Below are 25,409 nucleotides of genomic sequence, written 5' to 3'. Positions count from 1 at the left end.
TCAGCCTCCTGAGTAGCTGGGATTACAGGCACGCACCACCATGCCCAGCTGATTTTTTATATTTTTAGTAGAGACGGGGTTTCACCATGTTGACCAGGATGGTCTCGATCTCTTGACCTCGTGATCCACCCGCCTCGGCCTCCCAAAGTGCTGGGATTACAGGCGTGAGCCACCGCGCCTGGCATTAAATGTAGATCTTTTATCCGGTATGCATGTTAACGTTTTAAGGAGAGCTTGAATATATAGATGAGGAAAAGGGAAATAAATTTGATCAGTATATTTAAAGGCAGAAAGGAGGGGAAAAAGGTATAGAGAAGCTTAGAAAAATATAAATAAGAACACAATAAAATAATAGAGATGAATGCAAATATATCATATTCATCATGCAAATAGACTAAGCCTGGCAGTTGAGACTCCTTTTAGTCTGATTTAACCTATGGGTTGCTTCTCAGAATAGTGGTTAAGTGCAGGAGTAAATAGGATTAAAGAAAATCAAGTATACTGAAACACCGTTTCAAAGTATTTAAAATAGTCAGAATATTTGTGACATGATAATACTTGTGCAGTTAACATATTAGTAACAAGATCCAGTGGTGGGTCTAATCACTTTACGAGTATTTTGCAGTATTTGCCATAACTGTAATGTGGTTGCCACTGGTTACACATGGTTTGTTATCTGTTTATAAATAAAGAAAATGCTAATTTCAGTTAGATTTTTAGCAGATGTAAAGATGATTTCCCCTCATCCAAATGTCACTCACCCTGTTCTATCCCCAGAGCCTTGTCAAGAAGGCTTGTTCTAGATGCTGATCTTCAAGTGGACCTCTCCTCTCCCAAATAGCTCACATTTCCTCGAGTGAGGGAAAGAGGCAGAGGACTGTACCTTAGCTGCCTCCCTGTGTCAAAACACTTTCAAAAAGCAAAGAAGCTTTTTTCTTTTCTTTTTTTTTTTTCTGATGTAGAATTGTTTGTGTTCCTCATGCTACAACACAACCTTCAAAGTCAGCCAAGTATATAACATTAATATGCGTCCTCACAACATCAACTTAGATAACCCATAGCCAGAGGTTCTCAACTTCTGCAATGCAACTTCAGCACTCAAAAGAGCACAATGTTTCAAATCCCATCTCAATGCAAATTTAAGAAAAGCAAAGCAAACTGTATTATCAGACTATCAAAACTCAGTGAGATTCTATAATTTAATATACCTACTTCTCAACTCTCTAAATTTCTCCACACTGAGGAGAGTTGTTAAATGCCTGAATTCTACTCCAAGCCAATTAAATCACAATTAAACCAGAATCTCTGTGGGGCATCTTGACTCAGTTATTGCTTTCTAACATCTTTTACTTCTTGGCCTTTTGGAATGTTCAAAAATTAGTAGTATTACAATGTGTGTTATGATCATGATATAACAGTTAAGAAAAAACATAAAATGAAGGCCTAGAAAGATCTTTGTGCCTGGACAGTCAACAAAGGAAACATATCTGACTAATTTGAAGTTCCCTTTGGTCCCTGGAATATCTGTAGGAAACTCATCAGGTGTACTGCTCCCACAAGATATATAACATTCTGGCCGAGGGCAACTTGGGTCATCAAGTTTATAAATCTTAGCATGAGCATATCCAAGCTTGATTGTAATATTTCTTACTAGTTCATTTTTGAACCTGACCATGTGAACTCCAGAAATAGCTTTGACAACTGTGGATTTCCCATGAACTACATGACCAATTGTACCTATATTAATTGTGGCTTGTCTGCTGATAACTTCGTGTGAAAGTGGCGTCAACTTGGTAACATCCAAGGTGGTGAGATCCTGGCGCGAAAGATGCGGCTGCCCCAAAGTCACTCTGGCATCTCCTCCCGCCATCTTGCCAAAAGAGCAAGAAGCTTTTTTCTTAGGTTTTGGCCTTTTTGGTGGGTTTGAGTTGCCAAGTATGAATTCTGATGATTTAAGGGCCACTCTATAGGGTCACCTTGAGGTTTGAAGTGAGCTGTTAATTGCCTACCAGCCCCACTTGTTAAAAAAAAAAATAAAAAAGACCCAGAAACCTTATATAATTCAGGCATCTGTGATCACTTCCATGCAGCCACATGCTTTAAGTGATACCTGTTTGAGCCCCAGCAGGGGGTATGGGGCACAGGGATAGATGACCTAGGGTGAGCTACACAGAGGGGAAGAGCTTAAATTACATACCTGGAGGGTTGGCCTTTTCTGTTTCCCACTGGATATGAACAGGGAGCTGTGTGACTCCAGTTGCTGCTGGCAGTCATCTTATGATAAAGAGGGGACTCTTAGGATGAAGCTGAAGCCGTGGTTGGCAAAGGGAAAAGAGGAAAAGGAACCAGATCCTGGTGACACTACTGAGGTGCTGAATTCTTCAACCCAAAATATGGCCATCTCAGAACTTCCAGTTCTGAGACACGATAAATTCTCTCTCTGCCTTTTTTTTTTTTTTTTTTTTTTTTTTTTTTTTTTTTTTTTTTTTTTTTTTTTTTTAAGACAGCATCTCTCTCTGCCTCCTAGGCTGAAGCACAGGGATGCCATCACAGCTCACTGCAGCTTTGAACTTCTGGGCTCAAGTGGTCCCCCCACCTCAGCCTCCCAAAGTGCTGGGATTGCAGGCCTGAGCCACTGCACTTGGCCTCATTATTTTTAATCAATCTAAGTCATGGATTTGATTACGTGGAACACTTGACTTCTCCTATATGAGTCAAGCAGAAATTGCCGAGATTTGGAGGTAAATCCTCTAGTCTTTGAGGTAATGCAGCCCTATAGCCTAGAAGCAAGGCAGAGCAATCTGGAAACAGGTAAATTAGAGGTGATTTGCCATAAACTGGACTACAGACCGCTTTCCATGTCCCCTTCCATGTAAACCAGTTGAAACCTTCAAGAACTCCTGTTAACTCATCAAGTCAAGGCCAGAGTTTTTGCTTGGAATGGAAGGGAATGAATTCCCTTCTGTGTGTGTAGTTTTCCACTTTCCTCTCCCAATTCTTAGCATGCTGTAAACCTGATTTAGCTGTGTCTATTAGAAACTGGGTTCATATAAGTAAAAATGAAAAATAATTTCTCCACTTGATCTTAGCCAAAAGGCCGAGAAGTGATGAAAAATAATTTCTCAAAAGAGGGCTGCTCAGCATGAGATATTAGTAAGCATCATTGTTCCAATTTTTAAAAAGTGTGCCGTTGACATGGTGAAGATTAGCCCTGGAGACTCCTGGGCCCACGTGGTGAAAATTAAAGCACTGAAGTGTCCTGGGCCCATGCCAGGAGATGCAGAGTACTCAGGAGCGTCACATTGAAGGTTCAAGTGGAAGAAGAAGAGGCAGTAAAGACTCAAAGGATAACTGTGGTGGTGGAGGAGGAAAGCCTGGAGGAATTTGAACCTGGGAGTGGAGAGAGGAGAGTGCTCAGCTGGGGCAGGCAGTTTAGAGGACAAAATGGTCCTGGGATTTATTTTATTTTATTTTATTTTACTTATTTATTTATTGAGACAGAGTCTCACTTTGTTACTGAGGCTGGAGTGCAGTGGTGCAGTCTCAGCTCACTACAACCTCTGCCTCTCAGGTTCAAGCAATTCTCTTGCCTCAGCCTCCTGAGTACCTGGGATTACAGGCCCACACCTCCATGCCTGGCTAAATTTTGTAATTTTAATTGAGATGTGGTTTCACCATGTTGGCCAGGCTGGTCTCAAACTCCTGACCTCAGGTGATCTGCCCCACCTTGGCCTCCCAAAGTGCTTAGATTACAGTCAGGAGCATGGGATTTAGCATCTGTGGCCTGGGATTTAGCAGCGTGAGCTTATTGGTCTCTTTTAGTCAGAGCAGTTCTAGTGGAGTGGTTGGATGCAGAAGAATGAAAATTAAAATGTGCTAAGGAATGAGTAGACACTGAGGACATGGGAATAGCAGGTGCAGATGGCTCTTGAAAAGAATGGCAGTAGAGGGGTCTGTAGAGATATGTGTTTTTTCTCATTTGTTTTTAAGATGGAAGAAACCATCAAGTTTAAATGAGAGGGAAGAGAAAAAGAGGGAATGGTTATTAACATACGGTTCCCAGGAAGAAATAGGGCTGGTTGCAGTGGCTCACTCATGCTTGTTGTAGTCCTAGCACTTTGGAAGCTGAGGCAGGAGGATCACTTGAAGCCAGGAGTTTGAGACTAACATGCTGAGACCCTGTCTCTACAAAAAATACAAAAATTGGCCAGGCTTGGTGACATACGCCTGTAGTTCCAACTGCTCAAGAGGCTGAGGTGGGAGGATGGCTGGCAACAGAGCAAGATCCTGTCTTTAAAAAAAAAAAAAATGGAGAGATCCAGAAGTAGAATAGGCAGGATCCAGAAGTAGACAGGGAAGGGGAGGGGAAGGGAAAGGATAAGAAAAAATTAGGAATAAAGTATGTAAATGCAAGGTTAAGAGAAAATAGAGACTTACAAATAAGGTAACAGAAAATCAAGAGAAAAGGAAGAAGAAAACATTTTCTTTCTTTTTTTTTTTTTGAGACAGAGTTTCGCTACTGTTGTTGCCCAGGCTGGAGTGCAATGGCACGATCTCTGCTCGCTGCAACCTCTGCCTCTCAGGTTCAAGCGATTCTCCTGCTTCAGCCTCCTGAGTAGCTGGGATTACAGGCATGCCATCACCACACCCAGCTAATTTTGTGTTTTTAATAGAGACGGGCTTTCTGCATGTTGGTCAGGCTGGGCTCAAACTCCCCACCTCAGGTGATCCACCTGCCTCGGCCTCCCAAAGTGCTGTAATTACAGGTGTGAGCTGCTGCGCCCAGCCAGGAAAAAACATTTTCAGTAAGACTTAGCTCCATGAAGCTAAGTAATAAAAAGAAATAAAAAGAAATGTTAGCTTTAAGTGAAAGTGTAGCAACAGTAAGATAAGTTATATTCATGATAGTGGATAAACAGAATGAAAGCTCTACCCAAGTCCAGTAGCTGCCATTAAAAATAAAATTAAGAAATTGATAACAGAAATTATGAATTATATTTTTCTTTGAATCATAAAATCAGAATTTAACAAAAGGAAAATAAGGAAAGCTAGTGTTGAAGTAGGAAAATTAAGGAATAAAGAGATTATAATCTAATTTAGGAATAGGAAAGCAGCTAGACCGTAGCTGACAATGGAGGAATCTAAATCTGTGATAACTAATTAGTCTCGTTTTTATTTTTACCTCTTTTGTAGGAAGAACAGATAGAACGTTACCATAGTCAGGATATTACCCCATGAAACAGAGAGTTGTTTGCCACAAACTTTTTTTAATGTCAATTTTGGCTTAATTTTTCTGTCATTTTCCCCCCTTTCCTTCATTGAGTATGTTAAACATCTACTATGTGCCAGACATATTCACAGGAGATGCTAGACCTCACATTCCAAAAGGAAAGCCTTAGAAGTAAGCAGCCAGTTACTGATACAGTATGATAAATACTGAGATGGATGTAACCTGAGGGTACCATGGCAACTTCAAAAAAAGCACCAACTCAGTCTTAGGAGGCTGGGAAGGCGTTCTGGGGAAGAAATTTTGGCAGAAACCTGAGGCTCAGAAGATGGTGAGCAAGAGTGGCGGGACTGACATTTCAGGAGGATATAGTGACACACACAGGCTCTGAGAGAGAGAGGCACATCTTTGCAGCTGTGCTATGTGGCTACCTGTTTTGACCATCACTGCAGAAAAAGACTTCCCTAAGGCTCTCACTTCTGCCCCAGCCTTAAAAGAGTTACAACCTGCAGTAGACTGATAATTCTCCGGTGTAGGAAGGAAACTATTAGCCTATACCATAACATGGTGAGTGCTTCTTATGTGACGGGTTTACATTTCTAAGAAATGAGGTTTTACCAAATCAAACGAATCAAAGTGGAGGAGTTTCCGACTGGTGGGGTGTGGAAGAGAGATTTCATTCATACAGCTCTTTAAATACATATTATTCCTACGTGAATATTCTTCCCCTTCTCTCATTACAGATGAGATCTTTTCCGAACTTGATCTTCTTAAATTTGTATAATGTTGAAGGTTCTGTTGCATATCGTCTTACTTTATTTTGCAAGAGTTCAAGAGAAGAGTTTAAGTCTTTGTTCTGTTTTTATGCTGGCAACTTATGTACCCACCTCCTTCCTGCCTGGGCAAGTTTCAGGGGTTTCATGTATGCTCCAGCTCACACTGAACCTTGATCATCGTCCTGCCCTCCTCCCTCCTTCAGTCTCTAAGCGCACTTTGCGTTGGCACCCTCTAACATCGGCTTCTGTGCTGTTGCCAATTATGATGCCTCAGTAAATGTGGAGGCTCTTTAAGAGTAAGAGCAAGGCATTTCCTCCATTGTTTCTCTCTTTGGTACTTAGCATGTTGTTATGCACTTAGTTACTGTTCATTGAGATGAGGATCCCATAATTGTTTGGTTCCTGTCAAGAGGTGAATAAGTCTCATTACTTTTAACATTTTAGGACTCAGCAGGAAAAGCCCTGTAAGAAAAAAAATTAAGTTCTGTAGTAGAATATTTTGTATTATCTGTCTTGAAATTTTTATCAAAACCTCTAATAAGTTTTTCCCGGCTGTATAACTAATAAATGCAAATAATTCAGAGGTAGTATCCTCTTATAAAATTTGGCAGGTAAGAAAATCAGAAGTACATTTATTCTGAATTTGAGCAGAATTGCTGTTGACAAATTTTAAAGGCTCATAATTACATAGACATTTTACGCCATTATATGTCTTCACTTTATTAATAAATTGCTCAAGTGTAAACAACTGGTATTAAATTTTGAAGTAATACCACTTAACCATAATCATCAGTCTTCTTGGAAAGTTTTTATAGAGCTGTTGTTTTAATTATTCATATTTTCTTAATTACAGGAGGGAATAACTAGGTAAACTGAGTATACTACAGTATTCAGTTCCTGATTATGAAAATCTCTTCTTTTCTTCTGGATAATAAATACCATTTTTTTAAACAGAAAATTTCTACTTGTTCTTGCTTATTGTGTATTGTATTACCAATATAAATGTTTTCCGAGACCTTTTATGGATGATGATTAGATGAATTTTGGGAAACAGGAACGTTCTTTTGCTTATATAGGCTGTTGTTGGATTTTGTTTTGATCATGCAGTTGTTCATAGAATCTGTTCTCAGTGGGTAGAGATTCCTTTAGGAGAGTTTTTTAAAGCCCCCCTGCAGTACGTTTGATAAATTTTGCTCCGTGATTGCACCCCATGCTGTGTCTTTTTATTCCTTTTTGTGAATATTACTGAACTGCTGTCTTCTGAGCGGACTGTGACACTGTCAAAAGGAAAGAGATAAAGAGGATGAGGCGTGGGATCTGTGAGTGGTGGTTACGAAAAGCCGTGGGGTGTGGGGTGCTGCTGAGCTTGGGGAAGCTCACATATTTTGGCTCAGAAACTCCCAAAGGCACCAAACTGGATCACCAAGACAGCGTAGGATGAATGTTAGTGAAACAAAAGGAAAGAGGTTTTTTTTTTTTTCGTTTTTTAAGCATTCAAGAATGAAGGAATTATTATTTTTTAGAGATTTAGTATTGCTCTGTCACCCAAGCTGGAGTGCAGTAGAACAATCATAGCTCACTGTAACCTTGAACTCCAGGGCTCAAGCCATCCTCCCATCTCAGCCTCCTCAGTAGCTGGGTCTACAGGTGTGTGCCATCATGCCTGGATAATTTTTTAATTTTTTGTTTGTGTAGAGATGAGGGTCCTGCTATGTGCCCATGCTAGTCCTGAACTCCTGGCTTTGAGTGATCTTCCCACCTTGGCCTCCAAAGTGTTGGGATTACAGGTGTGAGCCACCGTGCCTGACCAGAATGAATTACTTTTTCACATGTAAAACTCTGTGAGATAAGAACATCTCATTTTTCACAAGATGGCGCCGAAAGCGAAGAAGGAAGCTCCTGCCCCTCCTAAAGCCGAAGCCAAAGCGAAGGCTTTAAAGGCCAAGAAGGCAGTGTTGAAAGGTGTCCACAGCCACAAAAAAAAAGAAGATCCGCACGTCACCCACCTTCCGGCGGCCCAAGACACTGCGACTCCGGAGGCAGCCCAAATATCCTCGGAAGAGCACCCCCAGGAGAAACAAACTGGACCACTATGCTATCATCAAGTTTCCGCTGACCACTGAGTCTGCCATGAAGAAGATAGAAGACAACAACACACTTGTGTTCATTGTGGATGTTAAAGCCAACAAGCACCAGATCAAACAGGCTGTGAAGAAGCTCTATGACATTGATGTGGCCAAGGTCAACACCCTGATTCGGCCTGATGGAGAGAAGAAGGCATATGTTCGACTGGCTCCTGATTACGATGCTTTGGATGTTGCCAACAAAATTGGGATCATCTAAACTGAGTCCAGCTGGCTAATTCTGAATATATGTATATCTTTTCACCATAAAAAAAAAAAAAAAAAGAAAAGAACATCTCAATCTTTATAAATAAGTAAAAATTAAAGATGGGAGAATTTCAGTAACCTGTGACAGTTACACAGCTAGTAAGCAGTTGATCTCAGTTGATCTAGAACTTGGAGCACAGGTCTTGCTGATTCCATAGCTATGGTGTTTCCTCTTTACTACATTCTACGTGTATGTGAGACCCCAGGGAGAAAGAGATAAGTCACAGACAAATGCCTAAATGTTGCACAGAAGGCAAGTGTACACATGTTTTTAGATATTCTTGATTTTGCATTTTCTTCCAGGGTTTGTGCAGCAGTATGTTTTGAAAAACAACAAACAAAACATCTAAAACCAGTTCTTTGGTTATTCCCTGTTTGGATACAGTATTAGACATTTTGGTAAGACAGGAGATTATTATAACAGATTGCTAAACTGCTTTTATTTTAAACAGCATAATTATCGGTGAAACAGATAGTGCGGAAAGTAAACAATCTGTTTCAGGATTTTAAAGTTTTATAATACATCGAATGTGTCTTTCAATAGTTGACTCCTAAAATCATGGCATAGGTTTCTATCCCCCTGTTTAATTTGATTGAGGAAGGGTTAAAGTTTCAGAGGGAAGAAACCTTTTAAGGAAAAGGGTAGGTGATGGTTGTATTACAATGTCAATCATGAAAGAACAATATCAACCATGAAAGACCGTGAAAACATTCATCTTCCACTTCATTTATTAGGAGACCTCTGGTAGCAAATATACTCTGGTTGCAGTCTCTCACCACAATAATTATAAAAAAATTTGGAGAAAGATATTTATGTGGGGATGATAGATGTAATATTTCTCTGAAATTAGTGACATCTTTACATTTTACAGTTTGAGTAGTGTAAGCATTTAGTTTCCTTTGCTAAGCATGTGCTTCCAGGTGTGTGGAAATCTCACATTTTCCTGCTGGTGTCATCTCTTTACTACAATTATTATACTTGATTAATACTTAATTTTTTAATTATTTTTTTTTGAGACAGGGTCTTGTTCTGTCACCCAGGCTGGAGTTCAGTGGTGCGCTCATGGCTCAAGCAATCCTCCCACCTCAGCCTCCCCAGTAGCTGGGAATACAGATGCACTCCACCACACCCAGCTAATTTTTTGTATTTTTTGTTTCTCTGCGTTACCTAGGCTTGTCTCAAACTCCCAGGCTCAAGCAATCCACCTACCTTGGCCGCCCAAACTGCTGGGATTAACCAGTGAGGTGTGAGCCACCACACCTCGCCTTGTTTTTATGATTTATTTACTTTGGCATCACCCTCTTGGATCCATGTACTGTGTTCCCTTTTCTTGCTTCCTCCCTGACACACAGAGGACTGGCAGGGCTGACTCAGGGCACAGGGCTGGCACCCTCTGCCACTGTGTGCCAGCAGTCTTCAGACTCTACCTTAGTAACTTCTTTCCCCTTCTAGACTGCCCTTCTCTCTCATCTGAACCTGTTATAAATGTGAAAATGGGAGTGGGAAGAGCAGTCGGGGGCTTCTTAAGATTTGCAGAGAATGCCAGAACCATGATGGCCATATGTGCAGAGTAAAAAATTGAAGAGCTTAACTCTGACAGATTTAAATGTACTTATGAGTATTTTAAATAAACTATCCCAAAAAATCTAGAACAATGGCCATGTAGTTTGTAGTACTAACATTCTTAGTGTCTTCTTGTAACCTGTTAGATAGATACAGTAAGTGTATCTTGACGTAGAGTTGTGGAGTGATTTTTGCTAATATAAATTGGAGGAATAATACATTTATTCTACTTAGATGTTATTTTAACTACTTCAACTTTCAAATATAAGCCAAAACCAAACTTAGACATTTATGAAGAAATTTGCTCAAACATGCTTGAATTTCAACAGGATCACTTAGTAACTAAATCAAGGATTACTTTGGCTTCTCATTGGGCCCCAGTTAAGTCTCCTGTTTTCTCACTGGGCCGGGTAATGGTGGTGGGGTATGTGTGGAGAGGCTAAGACAAGTACATGAATGAGCAAAAGTCAGGGTTAGATCAGCCACCTGGGTTTCTGGGGTTCTCTTCTAACACAGAGGAGAACTAACATTGCCTTTTCTTCTTCCTCTCTTTACCGCCTTGTACTAGATATTATCAGTCTTTTTTAATTTTTTTGTCAATCTGCAAAGTTAAGAAATTTTCATTGTTTTAATTTGCATTAGAGGTAACAGTTCAATGGAGCATCTCTCCCTATGGATACTGATACAGACTCATTGTACTGTTGTTTGTGGATTTATTCATAGCACTCCTGGCAGCGAGCTGCTTGACAGGCTTTAGCTCTGTGTGGTATTCAGAAAGCATTTGACACTTGGATAAAGACTTGGTCAGTTCTATTTATCTTTAATGTGTGTATTTATTTTTCTTTTCAGTTGCTGATCATCTGGGCTGTGATCCACAAACACGGTTCTTTGTCCCTCCTAATATCAAACAGTGGATTGCCTTGCTGCAGAGGGGAAACTGCACATTTAAAGAGAAAATATCACGGGCTGCTTTCCACAATGCAGTTGCTGTAGTCATCTACAATAATAAATCGAAAGAGGAGCCAGTTACCATGACTCATCCAGGTAAACAAAACAAGGGGGTTGTAGATTTTGTTTTTCTTCTTAGAAATCATTGCTTTATAGGTAAGCATTCTCTCTCTGCTGAAGCCATGTAATTTTCAGCATAACCCTGTTAGTATTGCCATCTGTTTGTTGAGATGCATGTTTTCTTCCCATAGTTGAATTTCTTCTTTTTCATAAGTAATGATGATAGCAGTCTGTAAAACTAGGACATATTAAATAACGGGCTGTGATTAAATCCTTAGTTGTTTTGCATTTCTACATTTTGCTTAATAGGTTTGACAAATAATGTATTTAATTTGGAAGAATTCACCCAGGTTATGTCATGGATTCTCAAGGATTACCTCTCTGGGAAGGATTCTGTTTATTTTATCAGGTTAAATATTGAAACTAACTTAGTAATTAATACAATTACAGTAGTAACAATGCTTCTTTATTTCTTGTGGAAGCACTTAGGATAGTTCTAATTGTTTTAATAGCAGTAGTTGCAGTTTATTGAGCACTTACTATATAAATGTCAGGCGCTGTGCTATGAGCTTTTTATGTATCTTTATAGACAGTCTTTACAATAACTGTGTGTGTTGTAGGCTCTCTCCCATCTTATAGACCAGCAGGGGGCCTGAAACAATTAAGGGCCAGCAGAAGAGGGCTCACACCCCAGTTTTGTTGTTGTTCTCTTAGTTTCACCACTCTGTCTCTTTACGTTGAAATTAGATGAAATTTAGTTTGCATTCAGGAGAATTTTAGAGTTTGACTTAAAGAACTAACTTTTCATCATGTAATTTTTATATTATTATTTTTAGCAAGTTTCTTGCAAAGACTTGCCCACCTTAATTGAGAGTCATTGGTACTTCTCTGCACATCTTGATAGAATAGTGCAGATGGATTAAACTTTAATGTTCTCTGACTTTCTTTCTTTCAAACCTAAGCCTTTTAGAAGTAAGATATACTTTGGGATGCCAAGGGGGGCAGATCACTTGAGGTCAGGAGTTCGAGACCAGCCTGGCCAACATGGTAAAACCCTCTTTTTACTAAAAATACAAAAATTAGCTGGGTGCGGTGCTGGGTACCTGTAATGCCAGCTACTGAGGCCGAGGCAGGAGAATTGCTTGAGCCCGGGAGGCGGAGGTTGCAGTGAGCCAAGATCACACCACTGCACTCCAACCTGGGCAACAGAGCAAGACTTTGTCTCCAAAAAAAAAAAAAAGGTGTAGTTTTTCCAATTGCAAAAGTAACACATGCTTAGTGTAGAAAAACTGAAACTAAAGAAAAGCACAAAGAATAAAATAGAATGTGTGATTTTTCACTATCCAGAGATCATTGGAGTCGTGTAACTTTTAATTTATTCAAGGAAGCCAAAAGAAAATTAAGGGCCAGTTTAATTTAGCGAACGTCTATGTGGAAATAGGGGACGGTAGTTTTTCTGCTAGGTTTCAGAGCAGGTGCTGGTTTGCTTTCCTCAGTTGTACTAGAGGGAAGAAAAACTATTTAGAAATTTGGGCCTGATGTAGCTTCATTCCATGCTGATTTTTTCTTTACTTAAAACATGAAGAAAAATTAATAGGGAGAAATTCAACTGAAAAAAATGTATTTTTTGTCTTATTAATGTTGTTTTACTTACATGAAACCACAGAGAAGTAGCTAGAATGAGAGTCTTTTAATAAAAGTATGAGAAGATATGGGAATTATAAGAGGGAATTGAAATCTTAAAAAAAAAATTTAACTACTAGTATTTAAAAACGGTGGGAAGCCTGTATCATTGTAGCATTTCCCATCTGTGTTCTTTGAAATGTTAGTTTGTTTAGATATGTTTCTAGAGGACTCATGGGGAAACAGTAAGTTTCAGAAAATGCTTGAAATGTATTCCACATTTAGAGGCCCCTACTAATTAACGTTTTTGGGTTTCTGAGAAGTCTTAAAGAGCCTGTTAAGAACCTGTTTTGGCTGGGCACAGTGGCTCACACCTATAATGGAAGCACTTCGGGAACTACTTGGTTAATCAAAATAAAACAGGTACTGTCCTTTTTTTTTTTGTAGTGGGAGACAGGGTCTAACTCTGTTGCCCAGGATGCAATGCAGTGGTACGATCATGGCTCCCTAAGCCTGGGGAAGCTAATGTAGTTGTACTGGTTGAGCCCAGGAGTTTAAGACCAGCCTGGGCAACATAGGGAGACCCCTTCTCTACAAAAAATAGAAAAATTAGCTGGGTGTGATGATGCATGCCTGTAGTCCTAGCTACTTGGGAGGCTTAGGTGGGAGGATTGCCTGAACCTGGGGGGAAGTTGAGACTACAGTGAGCTGTGATTGCACCACTGCACTACATCCTGGGCAACAGAGTTAGAACCTGTCCCCAAAAAACAAACAAAAAAACCTGTTTTATTTTGATTAATCTAGTGTTCTCCAAACCTATTTGACCATGTAACTTTTTATCACAGATTAGTGTTTAACAGCACAAATTAAAGAAATGCAGAGGTATAGTTTGAGGATATATTCTTAGGAAATGGAAGCTTTGTAAGGCAAACAGTGGAGGTGTACATAAGAGCAATGGGAAATGGCTTTATGTTGTGATTAGATTCATAGAATAATGTGGTAAAGTAAATTGGGTAAATTGGTACAATACTTAGAAAAATTTGGCATTGTCTGGTGTAATTAAAGACTGCACACTGTGATCAAGTAATTTTGCTCCTAGATACATACTCCAGAGTATTTTTCAAACTTTAAAACTTTAACGTGCATCTCCGAATCTTGCTAACATGCAAATTCTAATTCAGTAAGTCTGAAATATGGCCCAAGAGTCTTTATTATTAACAAGTTTCTAGGTGTCACTAATGTTGCTGGTCTACAGATCTTTCTTGGAGAAAGAAGACAGTAAAGAAAGGAAACCTAGGTTTTAGTCCCAGATTTTCCACTGACATGCTCTGTGACATAGGCCAAGTTGCCTCCTATGTCAGGGTTGGAGTATAGAAGCCTCCTGTAAGGCATCCTATGACTCTAAATCTAGACTCTGTGGAAGGCCATGAATCCCTATGGTAGAGCACAACCACTGTTTGCCCTTCTCCCACATTTCACCTCCAACCATGGGGGAGCCGGTGGACAGATTTCATGTACTTACACAAGCACTGATAGCCTCTCTGTCTTTCCTTCTTTACACCCTTGTTACTCTTGCACATGTGCGTGGATGACATGTATGAGAGTATTCATTACAGCATTGTAACAACAGATTATTGAAAACACCTGTGTCAGTCATAGAAGACTGGATTAATTATGGCATGTTTATGCAGCAGTTAACTGTCAATACATTAAAGCTACATGTATTTACATGAGTAAGTCTCCCAGACACAGTAAGTTATAGAAGAATATTTATAGTTAGATATAATTTGAATAAAATTAAAATGTCATTTTAAGTAATTTAAGAGCCTGTATATAGGTATAAACGAAGAAAAACATACATAAGATTAAGAAAATTTAGGATAATGGTTCTCTCTGGAGAGGGAAGAAAGGAAATAGGATCAGAGAGAAGTAAACATATCTATAATGTTTCATTTCTTAAGCTGAGTGTGTGGGTAGACATGTTTATTATATTCTCTCTAATTTTTGCTTATTTGAAATACTTCAAAATAATCATTAGAGAAAAACTTTGTGAAATATTTATAAAGCAAGCTTAAATATAATAGAGCAGTAGGGGTAGCACTTCTGGTTAAGACCAAGTGAAGAGATCAGCGAATCCTTTTCCAAAAAAGCAACTATAAAACTGGACAAAATTGACAAAACAGCCATTTCAGTGTTTTGGATGTCTGTGAAGGGACAGTAATCTGAGACACATTTATGCTTGGAAAAACTGCCAGAGTTCAGATAAGAACAATGGAAATTTGTGGTTTAGCAGGGTGCTGCTTCCCAAACTCCCCAAGCTATGCTGCGTGGAGTTCCTGCCAGTGTGGAACAGGCTGCAAGGACTGGCAGTTTGCTCTGTGTGATGGAAAGAGCTGTTTCTGTTTGCAGTGGTGACTGATACAGTATCCAGTGTCATTGTCTTCACAGAGGCAGGCTAGGAGAGGAAAGCCAGTGACTGGGCAGTTCCTAGGAAACCAGTCTTACTAAAAAGAAGTGGGGAAAAGAACATAGAACAGTAACAAATTAAGTGGAGACATTCTGGTTGCATGCCACAGTGAAAATAGATTTCATGTGTTTAACCCAGTTTGTTACTAAATAAAAGTGAACAAGCAGAAAAGGCAACACCACCAACTTTAAGGGGGAAAATATCCGAATCCAGAGTTGCTACAATATGTTGTCTAAAATGTTCACTTTTCAACAGATTATAAGACATGCAAAATATAGAGATGTGTGACTCATATTCAGGAAAACAAAAGTCTATAGAAACTTTCCGTTAATGTCTCTAGATAATGGATTTAGCAGAGAAAAACTTCAAAGCAATGAATATAAATATGTTCAAAGACTAAAGGAAACTGTATTTAAAAAATTAAAGTATGACAATAATGAGTGGTAGCAGTGAGTCAACAAATAGAGATTCTCAGTAAAGAACATAAAAATTATTTAAAAGAGACACATAGACATTCTGAAATTGGAGAGTATAATTTTGGAAATGAAAAATTCACTAGAGGACTTCAACGGCAGATAAAAAATAGTAGAGGGAAGAATCAATTGAAGGAAAATGAACAGAGCCTCAGATCATTGTGGGACAGCATCAGATACACCAACATAATATCAGATTCAAAGATATACAAAGCAAAAACTGACAGAATGGGAAGGAGAAACAGACATTTCAACCATTAGAGTTGGAGATTTTTAGCACTCTACTCTTAGTAATTGATAGAATAGCCAGATAGAAAATTAGCAAGCATATAGAAAACTTGACCAACACCATTAACCAACTTGACCTAGCCAATGTATGTAGCACATTCTACATACTGACTGGAGCACACGTTCATTTCAAGCACACATGGAACATTCTCCAGGATAGACCATATGGTTGGCTATAAAACAAGTCTGAATATATTTTAAAAGATTGAAATTGTACAAAGTATATTCTTCAACCACAACTAAAGAAGAAAATCTGGGAAATTCCCAAGTATTTGAAATTAAGTAACACATGTCTAAAATAACACATGGGTCCAATAAAAAATCGAAAGGAAAATGTGAAAACATTTTGAACCAAATGAAAATGAAAACACATCAGAATTTTTGGGATGCTAGGAAAGCAGTACTGAGATGAAAATTAATAGCTTTAAATATCTAGGTTAATAAACAAAGCTCTAGAATCAATAAACTAAGTTTTGCCTTCAAAAACTATAAAAAGAGGAACAAACAAACTCCAAACCAGTAGAACAAAGGAGTTATAATGATTAGAGGAGAAATAAGTGAGACAGAAAAGTTATAAAGTCAATGAAACCCAAAAGTTGGTTCCTTGGAACTATCAATAAAATTGATGAACCTTTAGATAGAATGACCGACAATAAAAAAAGAAGACAGTTTACCAAAATCACAACTAAAAAAGGACATCACTACTAACTCTACAGAAACTTAAAGGATTATAAAGGAACATTGTGAACAACTTTATGGTAACTATGTCTGGGGCCCCCATGACCATCCACAGGTTCAGTGATTCACCAGGAGGACTCAACACATAGTCATACTCACAGTGAGTCACTCTTATGGTAATATAATCCTCCCCAAATCCGTTTTCCCAGATGTCACCCAAGGGCCAACATTGTAAGCAGGCCCTTTGAAGGATAGTAGTTCAAACCTGCTATGTTTACTTTTTTCTGTACACTGACAAATTAGACACCTTAGATGAAATGAACAAAAATATATCCTAAAACATACAGGTTGTCAAAACTGACTCAATAAAAAGCAAATCTGAGTAGACCTATAATAAGTAAGAAATTGAATTGGGGATTAAATATCTTCCTATGAAATTTACTGGTGCAGTCTATCAAATATTTAAAGAAAAAATAATTCTGATCCTTCACAAACTTTCAGAAAATCAAGAACATTTCCGAACTTATTCAGTGGAGCCAGTTTTTACCTTCATATCAAAGCCAAACAAAGGTATCCATGAAAACTATATACCAACAGCCCTTATGAATGTAGGCATAAAAAATTTTTTTAAATGTATAGCAAATAAAATCTAGTAACATATACAATGGATTAGATTCATTACTCCAGGAATGGGATATATGGGGTTTTTTACATCTGAAAATCAGTAAAATGAATGAAAAAGGCAACTAACCATTTTCAGTAGGTGAAGAAAAAGCATTTGACAAAATCTCAGTATCTGTCATGATTTAAAAAAAAAAAAAAAAAAAAAGCTTTCAACACATTAGGAAACATCCTCAGCCTGATAAATATCATCTGTGAAAAATCTACAGTTAACATCATATTTGATGATGAAAGACTAACTGCTTTCTCCCTAAGATCAGTAACAAGCCAAGGATGTCCGCTCTTACTACTTCTATTCAACGTTGTGCTTACTCAACATTTTTCTTGTGATTTTAGCCATTGTAAAAAGGGAAGAAAAGAAATAAAACGTGTCCGGTTTGGAAAGGCAGAAGTAAAACTCATTATTCACAGATTGTGTATGTAGAAAATCAGATAGAATTTATTAAAAAGCTACTAGATCTAATACACAGGTCTAGAAAGGATGTAGAATACTAAGCTGTTATATAAAATCCAGTTGTATTTATTTATTTATTTTGGGACAGAGTCTTGCTCTGTTGCCCAGGCTAGAGTGCAGTGGCATTATCTCAGCTCACTGCAACCTCTGCCTCCTGGATTCAAGTGATTCTCCTGTCTCAGCCTCCCAAGTAACTGGGATTATAGGCGCGTACCACCATGCCTGACCAATTTTTGTATTTTTAGTAGAGATGGGGTTTCACCATGTTGGCCAGGCTGGTCTCGAACTCCTGACCTCAAGTGACCTTCCTGCCTCAGCCTCCCAAAGTGCTGGGATTACAGGTGTGAGCCACTGAGCCCAGCCAAAAAAGACAGTTGTATTTCTGTATGCTAGCCATGAATGGCCCAAAAATATTCCATGAAATTAAGAAGAGTTCATTCTCAATAGTCTAAGAACAAAAACTTGTTAAAAAGAAATGCAGGACTTGCACATTGAACCTACAAACATTATTGAGAGAAATCCAAGAAAATCTCAGCCAGGTGTGGTAGCACACACCTGTAGTCTAACACTTTGGGAGGCCAAGCTCAGAGGATCACTTGAGCCCCTTTGTTTCCCAGGCTGGTTTAAAACCAGCCTGGGAAACATAGGGGGACCCTGTCTCTACAAAAAAATAAAAAATAAAAAAAGTAGCTGGGTGTAGTGGTATGCATCTGTGGTCCTAGCTACTCAGGAGGCTGAGGTGGGAGGATCATTTGAACCCAAGAGACAGAGGTTATAGTGAGCTCAGGTGGTGCCACTGCACTCTCTCACCTGGGCAACAGAGTGAGACCCTATCTCAAAAAAAAGAAAAAAGGAAAGAAAGAAAATCTGGGTAAAGGGATAGTCCTTTCATATCCTTTGATTCCGGTGTTTAATATTGTCAAGGTGGCAGTTATCTTAAAATTGATATACAAATTCCTTGTGGTATGTACCTATGCAAATCACAGCACATGTTTTGTAGAAATTAATAAGCTGATCCTAAAATTGTATGGAAATGCAAAGTACCTAGAATAGCTAAACTGTTTTCTTTTTTTTTTTTTTTTCTTTTTTTGAGACGGAGTTTTGCTCTTGTTACCCAGGCTGGAGTGCAATGGCGCGATCTCGGCTCACCGCAACCTCCGGCTCCTGGATTCAAGCAATTCTCCTGCCTCAGCCTCCCGAGTAGCTGAGAGTACAGGCATGCGCCACCATGCCCAGCTAATTTTTGTGTTTTTAGTAGAGACGGGGTTTCACCATGTTGACCAGGATGATCTCGATCTCTTGACCTCATGATCCACCCGCCTCAGCCTCCTAAAGTGCTGGGATTATAGGCGTAAGCCACCATGCCCGGCCTAACTGTTTTCAAAAAAGAATAGCATTAGAGGATTTAACACTACTCCCTTTCACAACTTAAGTAATCAAGGCATTGTGGCATTGGTAGAAGGATAGGCGTATAGATCAATGGATCCAAATTGAGAATCTAGAAATAAATATTGTTATGGTCAGTTGATTTTCAACAAAGGTGCCATTATCATTCAATGGGGGAAGGACAGTCTTTCAACAGCTAGTGCTGAAACAATTGTTATCTACATGCAGATTTTAAAAAAGGAGCCAGGACTGGTGGCTCATGCTTGTAATTATAGCACTTTGGAAGGCAAAGGTGGGAGGATCATTTGAGCCCAGGAGATTGGGCTGCAGTGAGCTACGATTGCGCTACTGCACTCTAATGTGGGCAACAGAGCAAGACCATTTCTATGAATGAATGAATGAATGAAGAAGAGAGACCTTATACTATATAAAAATGACTTCACAGTGAATGTTAGACAAAATGTAAGAAATAAAATGGTAAACTTTTAGAAGACAGTCTGTGATTCTGAACAAGAAGTTCTTGGCCAGGCACCGTGGCTCACACTTGACATCCCAGCACTTTGAGAGTTGGAGGCGGGTGAATCCCGAGGTCAGGAGATGGAGACCATGCTGGCCAACATGGTGAAACCCCTTGTCTACTAAAAATACAAAAATTAGCTAGATGCGGTAGCACATGCCTGTAATCCCAGCTACTTGGGAGACTGAGGCAGGAGAATTGCTTGAACCAGAGAGTCAGAGGTTAACAGTGAGCCGAGATTGTGCCACTGCACTCCAGCCTGGCAACAGAGTGAGACTCTATCTGGAAAAAAAAATGTTCTTGCCTATGACTCCAAACACACTGTTTATTAAAAAAAAAAAAAAATTAGATTTTATCAAAATTAAAACCTTTGTAATTCAAAAGAAACAAACCATTAACACAATGAAAAGATACAAACAAAATCTTTTTGGATCATATATGTGATGTAGGACTTGCATCCAGAATATTTAAAGAGCTCTTATAAATTAATAAGATAATCTGGTTTTACAGTGGCCAAAGGATTTTGCCATTAGACATTTTATTGATGATTAGAAAAATGCAATCAAAACAACAATGCAACCAAAACAATACTATTTCACATCCTCTAGAATGATTATAATTAAAAAGTCATGTAGTACCAACTTTTATTGAGGATGTGGATAAACTAGAATCCTTATGTATTGCCAGTAAAAATGTGAAATGGATACAACCAGTTTGGAAAATAGTTTGACAGTTTCTTTAAAAGTTAAATAACAGTGCCATATGACCTGGTAGTCCCACTCCCAGAAATCTAAGAGAAATGAAAACAATGAAATATCCACACAAAAACTTGTACACAAATGCTTATAGCAGCATTGTTTAGTATAACCAAAAAAGTAGAGACAACCCAGTTGTTCATCAATTGGTGAATAAATAAACAAGATATACGTCCATATGATGGAATATAGTTTAGCAATTACAGTTGGCCCTTGAACAATGAGAAAGTTAGGTTCACTGACCCCCATGCAGTCAAAAAGTTACACATAACTTTTGCCTTCCCTACAATTTTTTTTTTTTTTTAGAAGTAAAATATCTTTATTTTCTTACATACACACTATATTCAAGTAAACCACCCACCCTGAAAACAGCAGGTTCTGGCTTTTCCATTAACCTCCAGAAGAATATAAATTGGAGTCTCTGATAATAGTTCCTTCCCCAGAGTGGGGAGTATGCGTTGGTGTGTGTGTGTGTGTGTGTGTGTGTGCGAAAAACCTTCTGATTCCACGGGATCCGGCCAGCCCCTCTGGAGCCACACAGCCCTCCTTACCTTACACCCTGGCTCCAGCTTCAGGTGTCTTCCTTGATCCAGGGAGAGGCCTCAGCCTGGGGCAGGTGTGATGTAAACCAGTCACTCAAATCAAGCTCCATCCCATTCTTCTGCAAAGAATTGAGGAAGTCTTGCCACTCTGCTGGGTAAAAACGTTTACAGACATTGATCTTATTCTGAATCTGTTTTGGGGTATCTTGATAGTAATTCTTCTCATCGGGGGCCATGGCCTTATAGTCCTCCCCATGGTTCTCCACCATGTAGCATATGTAGTCAATGAGGTCCCGAGACAGAGTATTTCCTTCCTTTTCTGGAAGGCTGGCTTCCGCTTCCAGGTCATTCAGCACATAGGGCTTCCGCACAAGCTCTTTCAGCCTCTCCTCTGTGTCCACCTGCATGGCCTTCACCTTTCTCTTACAGAGGGGCACCGCCTTGTTGGGGTCCACAGCCAACCCCATCTTGGCCAGGTTCTGCCGCACCGATTTAGCGTGGTCCCAGGCATGTCGGATGTGGGAGCACTCGATCCGCGGCGCTGCCTTCCGTCCAGCATTCCAGTTCAGACGCTTTTGGTTGACATTGTAACCAAACTTCTGCCTCCAGGTCTTGCCCTTGGCCTTGGGCATTGCGCTGACCACCCCACCAGCAGCTCACACGCGGTGCCTCTCTTAGACCTCGTGTGCCTCCCCTCAAATTTAACTTTTTTTTTTTTTTTGAGACAGAGTCTTGCTCTGTCACCTAGGCTAGAGTGCAGTGGTGTGATCTCGGCTCACTGCAACCTTTGCCTCTTGGGTTCAAGCCATCTCCTGCCTCAGCCTCCCAGGTAGCTGGGATTACAGGCGCCCACCACTGCGCCTGGCTATTTTTTTTTTTTTCTCCCGGCTTTTTTTTTTTTTCCTTTTTTAGAGGTGGAGGCTCACTCTGTTGCCCAGGATTGAGGTCAGTGGCGTAATCTCAGCTCACTACAACCTCTGCCTCCCAGGTTCAAGCAATTCTACTGCCTCAGCTTCCCCAGTAGCTGGAATTACAGGCATGTGCCACCACACCCAGCTAATTTTTTTTTTTATTTGAGACGGAGTTATCGCTCTTGTTACCCAGGCTGGAGTGCGATGGCGCGATCTCGGCTCACCGCAACCTCTGCCTCCTGGGTTCAGGCAGTTCTCCTGCCTCAGCCTCCTGAGTAGCTGGGATTACAGGCACGCACCACCATGCCCAGCTAATTTTTTGTAGTTTTAGTAGAGATGGGGTTTCCCCATGTTGGCCAGGCTGGTCTCAAACCCCTGACCTTGTAATCTGCTCACCTCATCCTCCCAAAGTGTTAGGATTACAGGCGTGAGCCACTGCGCCCAACCCCAAATTCAACTACTAATATCCCACTGTTGACCAAATGCCTCACTGATAACATAGTTGATTAACACATATTTTGTATGTTGTATATGTTATGTGCTATTATTTAAGATAATGTTAAGAAAATCATATGGAAGAGAAAATATATTTACTATTTATTATGTGGAAGTTGGTCAAATCACTGTAATGGTTTTCATCCTTATCTTCTTCCCATTGAGTAGGCTTAGCGGTGAGGAGGAAGAGTACGGTAGGTCTTGCTGTCTCAGGGATGGCCAAGGAGGAAGAAAATTTGCCGTTAAGTGGATCTGCACAGTTCACCCTGGTGTTGTTCTCAGCAGTAAATGGAATTAACTCCTAACACATGGATAAACCTCAAAAGCATTATGCTAAATGAAGCCAGACGCAAAGGCTACTATTATATACTTCCATTTATATGAAATGTCTAAGAAAGACAAACATACAGAGAAGAAAAGCACATTAGTGGCTGTGTAGGGTGGAGCTGGGCATGAAGATTAATTGCAGTGAGCATAAGGGAGCTGATGTGTTGGCAAGCATCAGTAATCCCAGCTACATTGGAGACTGAGGTGGGAGGCTCCCTTGACCCCAGGAGTTCAATTCTAGCCTGGGCAACACAGCAAACCCCCCATCTTTTAAAAAACAAAAAATAAAACACCAAAAAGGGAACATGCACTTTTGAAAAGGGCATGAGTAAATTTTCTGGGGGTGATGGAAATGTAAAACTGGATATAATGATGGTTGCACATCTCTATAATTTTACTCAAATCACTGAATTGTACACTTACAAAGATGAGTCTTATGGCATGTAAATTACACGTCATTAAAGCTGTTTTTTAAAAATATAATGCAAACTAAAGTTCAAAAGCAACACAAATGTAAGATTCTTAAATAGGTTTAAGTTGTACGCCCTCGAGTATTCTTACTTAGAAAGACAAAGCAAGTATTCATGAGGTGATCGTTTGTTACTTTTATTCATATTTTAAGTATTCAAGATAGAAATTAATCTTGAATACCATATAAAGAAAGAATGATACTAAAAAGTGGACAGCAGCTGGGCATGTTGGCTCATTCCTGTAATCCCAGCACTTTGGGAGACTGAGGCGGGCAGATCACCTGAGGTCAGGACTTCAAGACCAGCCTGGCCAACATGGTGAAATCTTGTCTCTACTAAAAATAGAAAAAATTAGCTGGGTGTGGTGGTGTAGGCCTGTAATCCCAGCTACTCGGGAGACTGAGGCAGGAAATTCCTTGAACCCAGGAGGCAGAGGTTGCAGTGAGTTGAAATCATGCCACTGCACTCCAGCCTGGCAACAAAGCGAGACCTTGTCTTGAAAAAAAAAAGAAAAAGAAATAAAATTGGATAGTGGCCAGGCGTGGTGGCTCACACCTGTAATCTCAGCACTTTGGGAGACCTAAGCAGGGTATTGCTTGAGTCCAGGAGTTCTAGACCAGCCTGTTCTAGACATAACAAAACCCTATCTGTAATAAAAATACAAAAATTAGCCACACATGGTAGCGCTCACCTGTAGTCCCAGCTACTTTGGAAGATGAGGTGGGAGGATTGCTTGAGAGCCTGGGAAGTGGAGGCTGCAGTGAGCTGAGACCACACCAACGCAAACCAGTCTGGGCAACAAAGCCAAACCCTTTCTCAAAAAAAAAAAAAAAAGGTGGAGGGGACAAGAGGCTAGGTATGGTTTTCTTATACCTGTAATTATAACACTTTAGGAGGTCAGGGTGGGAGGATCACTTGAGGCTAGGCGTTCAAGACCTTGGGCAACATAGTGAAACCCCATCTCTATTAAATGAAAAAAGTTGACAAGAAAAACATAAAAGTAAAGACATTTGTTTTGCTTTACGATTACTAGAAACATGCTGAGTATAAAATTGAAAGATTAATTACAAAGACCTGCCCTAAACATATACATTATATATTTTACAGTTAGAAATATAAGCCAAACTACTGTAGGTTAGTAAGTTTTATTTAATCCAAAAAGTTACACGATTATTTAAATGGCAGACATGGATATGTTGCTCACAAAAGCAATGGAAGCAAACCCATTTGTTAAAAAAAATTTCTGCAACATAAATTTGCTTTTATTTATTTATTTTTTTGAGATAAAGTCTTATTCTGTCGCTCAAGCTGGAGTGCAGTGATGAAGTCTCAGCTCACCACAACCTCTGTCTCCCAGGTTCAAGCTATTCTTCTGCCTCAGTCTCCCAAGTAGCTGGGACTACAGGCATGCGCCAGCACACCTGGCTAATTTTTGTATTTTTAGTAGAGATGGTTTTCACCATGTTGGCCAGGCTGGTCTTGAACTCCTGACCTCAGGTAATCCACCCGCCTCGGCCTCCCAAAATGTTGAGATTACAGGCGTGAGCCACCTCACCTGGCCATTTTTATTTTTAAGATTAGTGAAAATGCCGTTTTGTTTGGGAATTTGTGAATTATCTGCAAACTAACTCATTTTAGTGTCTGAAAGGGTTCTTAGCTCTTGGTTAGCGCTTTTGTCCTATTTCTTTGAGCCCTTCCTGTTTCCCCTTGGAACTTCTAGGCCCGTTGTCTCCTGTTTTCCACACAGAATAAATTCTTGGTTTCATTCTGTTCTCAGTGGAGATTCTGCTTGTTAGATATTCATCACCTTAGAAAAACATCGTTGAAATACTTCATCTAATTTATAGGTCACTGTTTCCATAGCTGTCTCAGTTTCTTCTGGTTTGTTCATCATATTTAAAAATTTATCACAGATTTTAATTTTTTATGACCTTCTCAATCATTTTTAGTTATAGAAGAAAAAATAAGTTTTAGTTTGATGATATAGTACTTCTAAAGTAGAGAAAAGAATTTGGCACAAATGTCAAGCAGTCACAAGATTAGGATTTGAATCTTAGACCAAGTTGATTATCAACCTTGTGAGTTTGGGTAACTAAGTCCTTAAACTAGCATCCTCATCTTCCTAAAAGAGGGTGATTACAAAATTTATTGAGATAACAAATTTGTTTAATGTATAACAGTTGTACAATTTTTCTTGTGCTTGGAATAAGCAGTACCTTTTATACAATTATGAAATCAATTCTTTCATTTTGAGATTGGCGCTTTTTTTTAATTGCATTTTAGGTTTTGGGGTACATGTGAAGAACATGCAAGATTGTTGCATAGGTACACACGTGGCAGTGTGATTTGCTGCCTTCCTCCCCCCCGCCTATATCCG

At 39.5% G+C, this 25,409-nt stretch overlaps 2 protein-coding genes across 4 annotated transcripts in view; one reads left to right on the top strand and one right to left on the bottom strand.

Annotated features, from left to right (window-relative positions):
- The window catches only part of RNF130 (ring finger protein 130), a 169,254-nt gene that overhangs the window by 25,732 nt on the left and 118,113 nt on the right, over positions 1–25,409 (top strand). For all 3 annotated transcript variants that reach the window (XM_037734480.1, XM_017517281.2, XM_017517282.2), the window contains exon 2: positions 10,807–11,001. In XM_037734480.1, coding sequence (XP_037590408.1) covers positions 10,807–11,001 — 195 coding nt within the window. The remainder of the gene's footprint in view (positions 1–10,806; positions 11,002–25,409) is intronic.
- On the bottom strand, positions 19,830–21,535 carry LOC108295224 (nucleolar protein 16-like). The gene has a single exon (XM_037734481.1). The coding sequence runs from the start codon at positions 21,459–21,461 to the stop codon at positions 20,859–20,861; it is 603 nt and encodes a 200-aa protein (XP_037590409.1). The 5' UTR covers positions 21,462–21,535; the 3' UTR covers positions 19,830–20,858.

The sequence above is a fragment of the Cebus imitator genome, unplaced genomic scaffold (genome assembly GCF_001604975.1).
Source record: "Cebus imitator isolate Cc_AM_T3 unplaced genomic scaffold, Cebus_imitator-1.0 Scaffold625, whole genome shotgun sequence".
In the NCBI taxonomy this organism is placed as follows: Eukaryota; Metazoa; Chordata; class Mammalia; order Primates; family Cebidae; genus Cebus; species Cebus imitator.
Note: the sequence above shows the minus strand (reverse complement) of the source record. Positions and strands in the feature narration are given on the sequence as shown.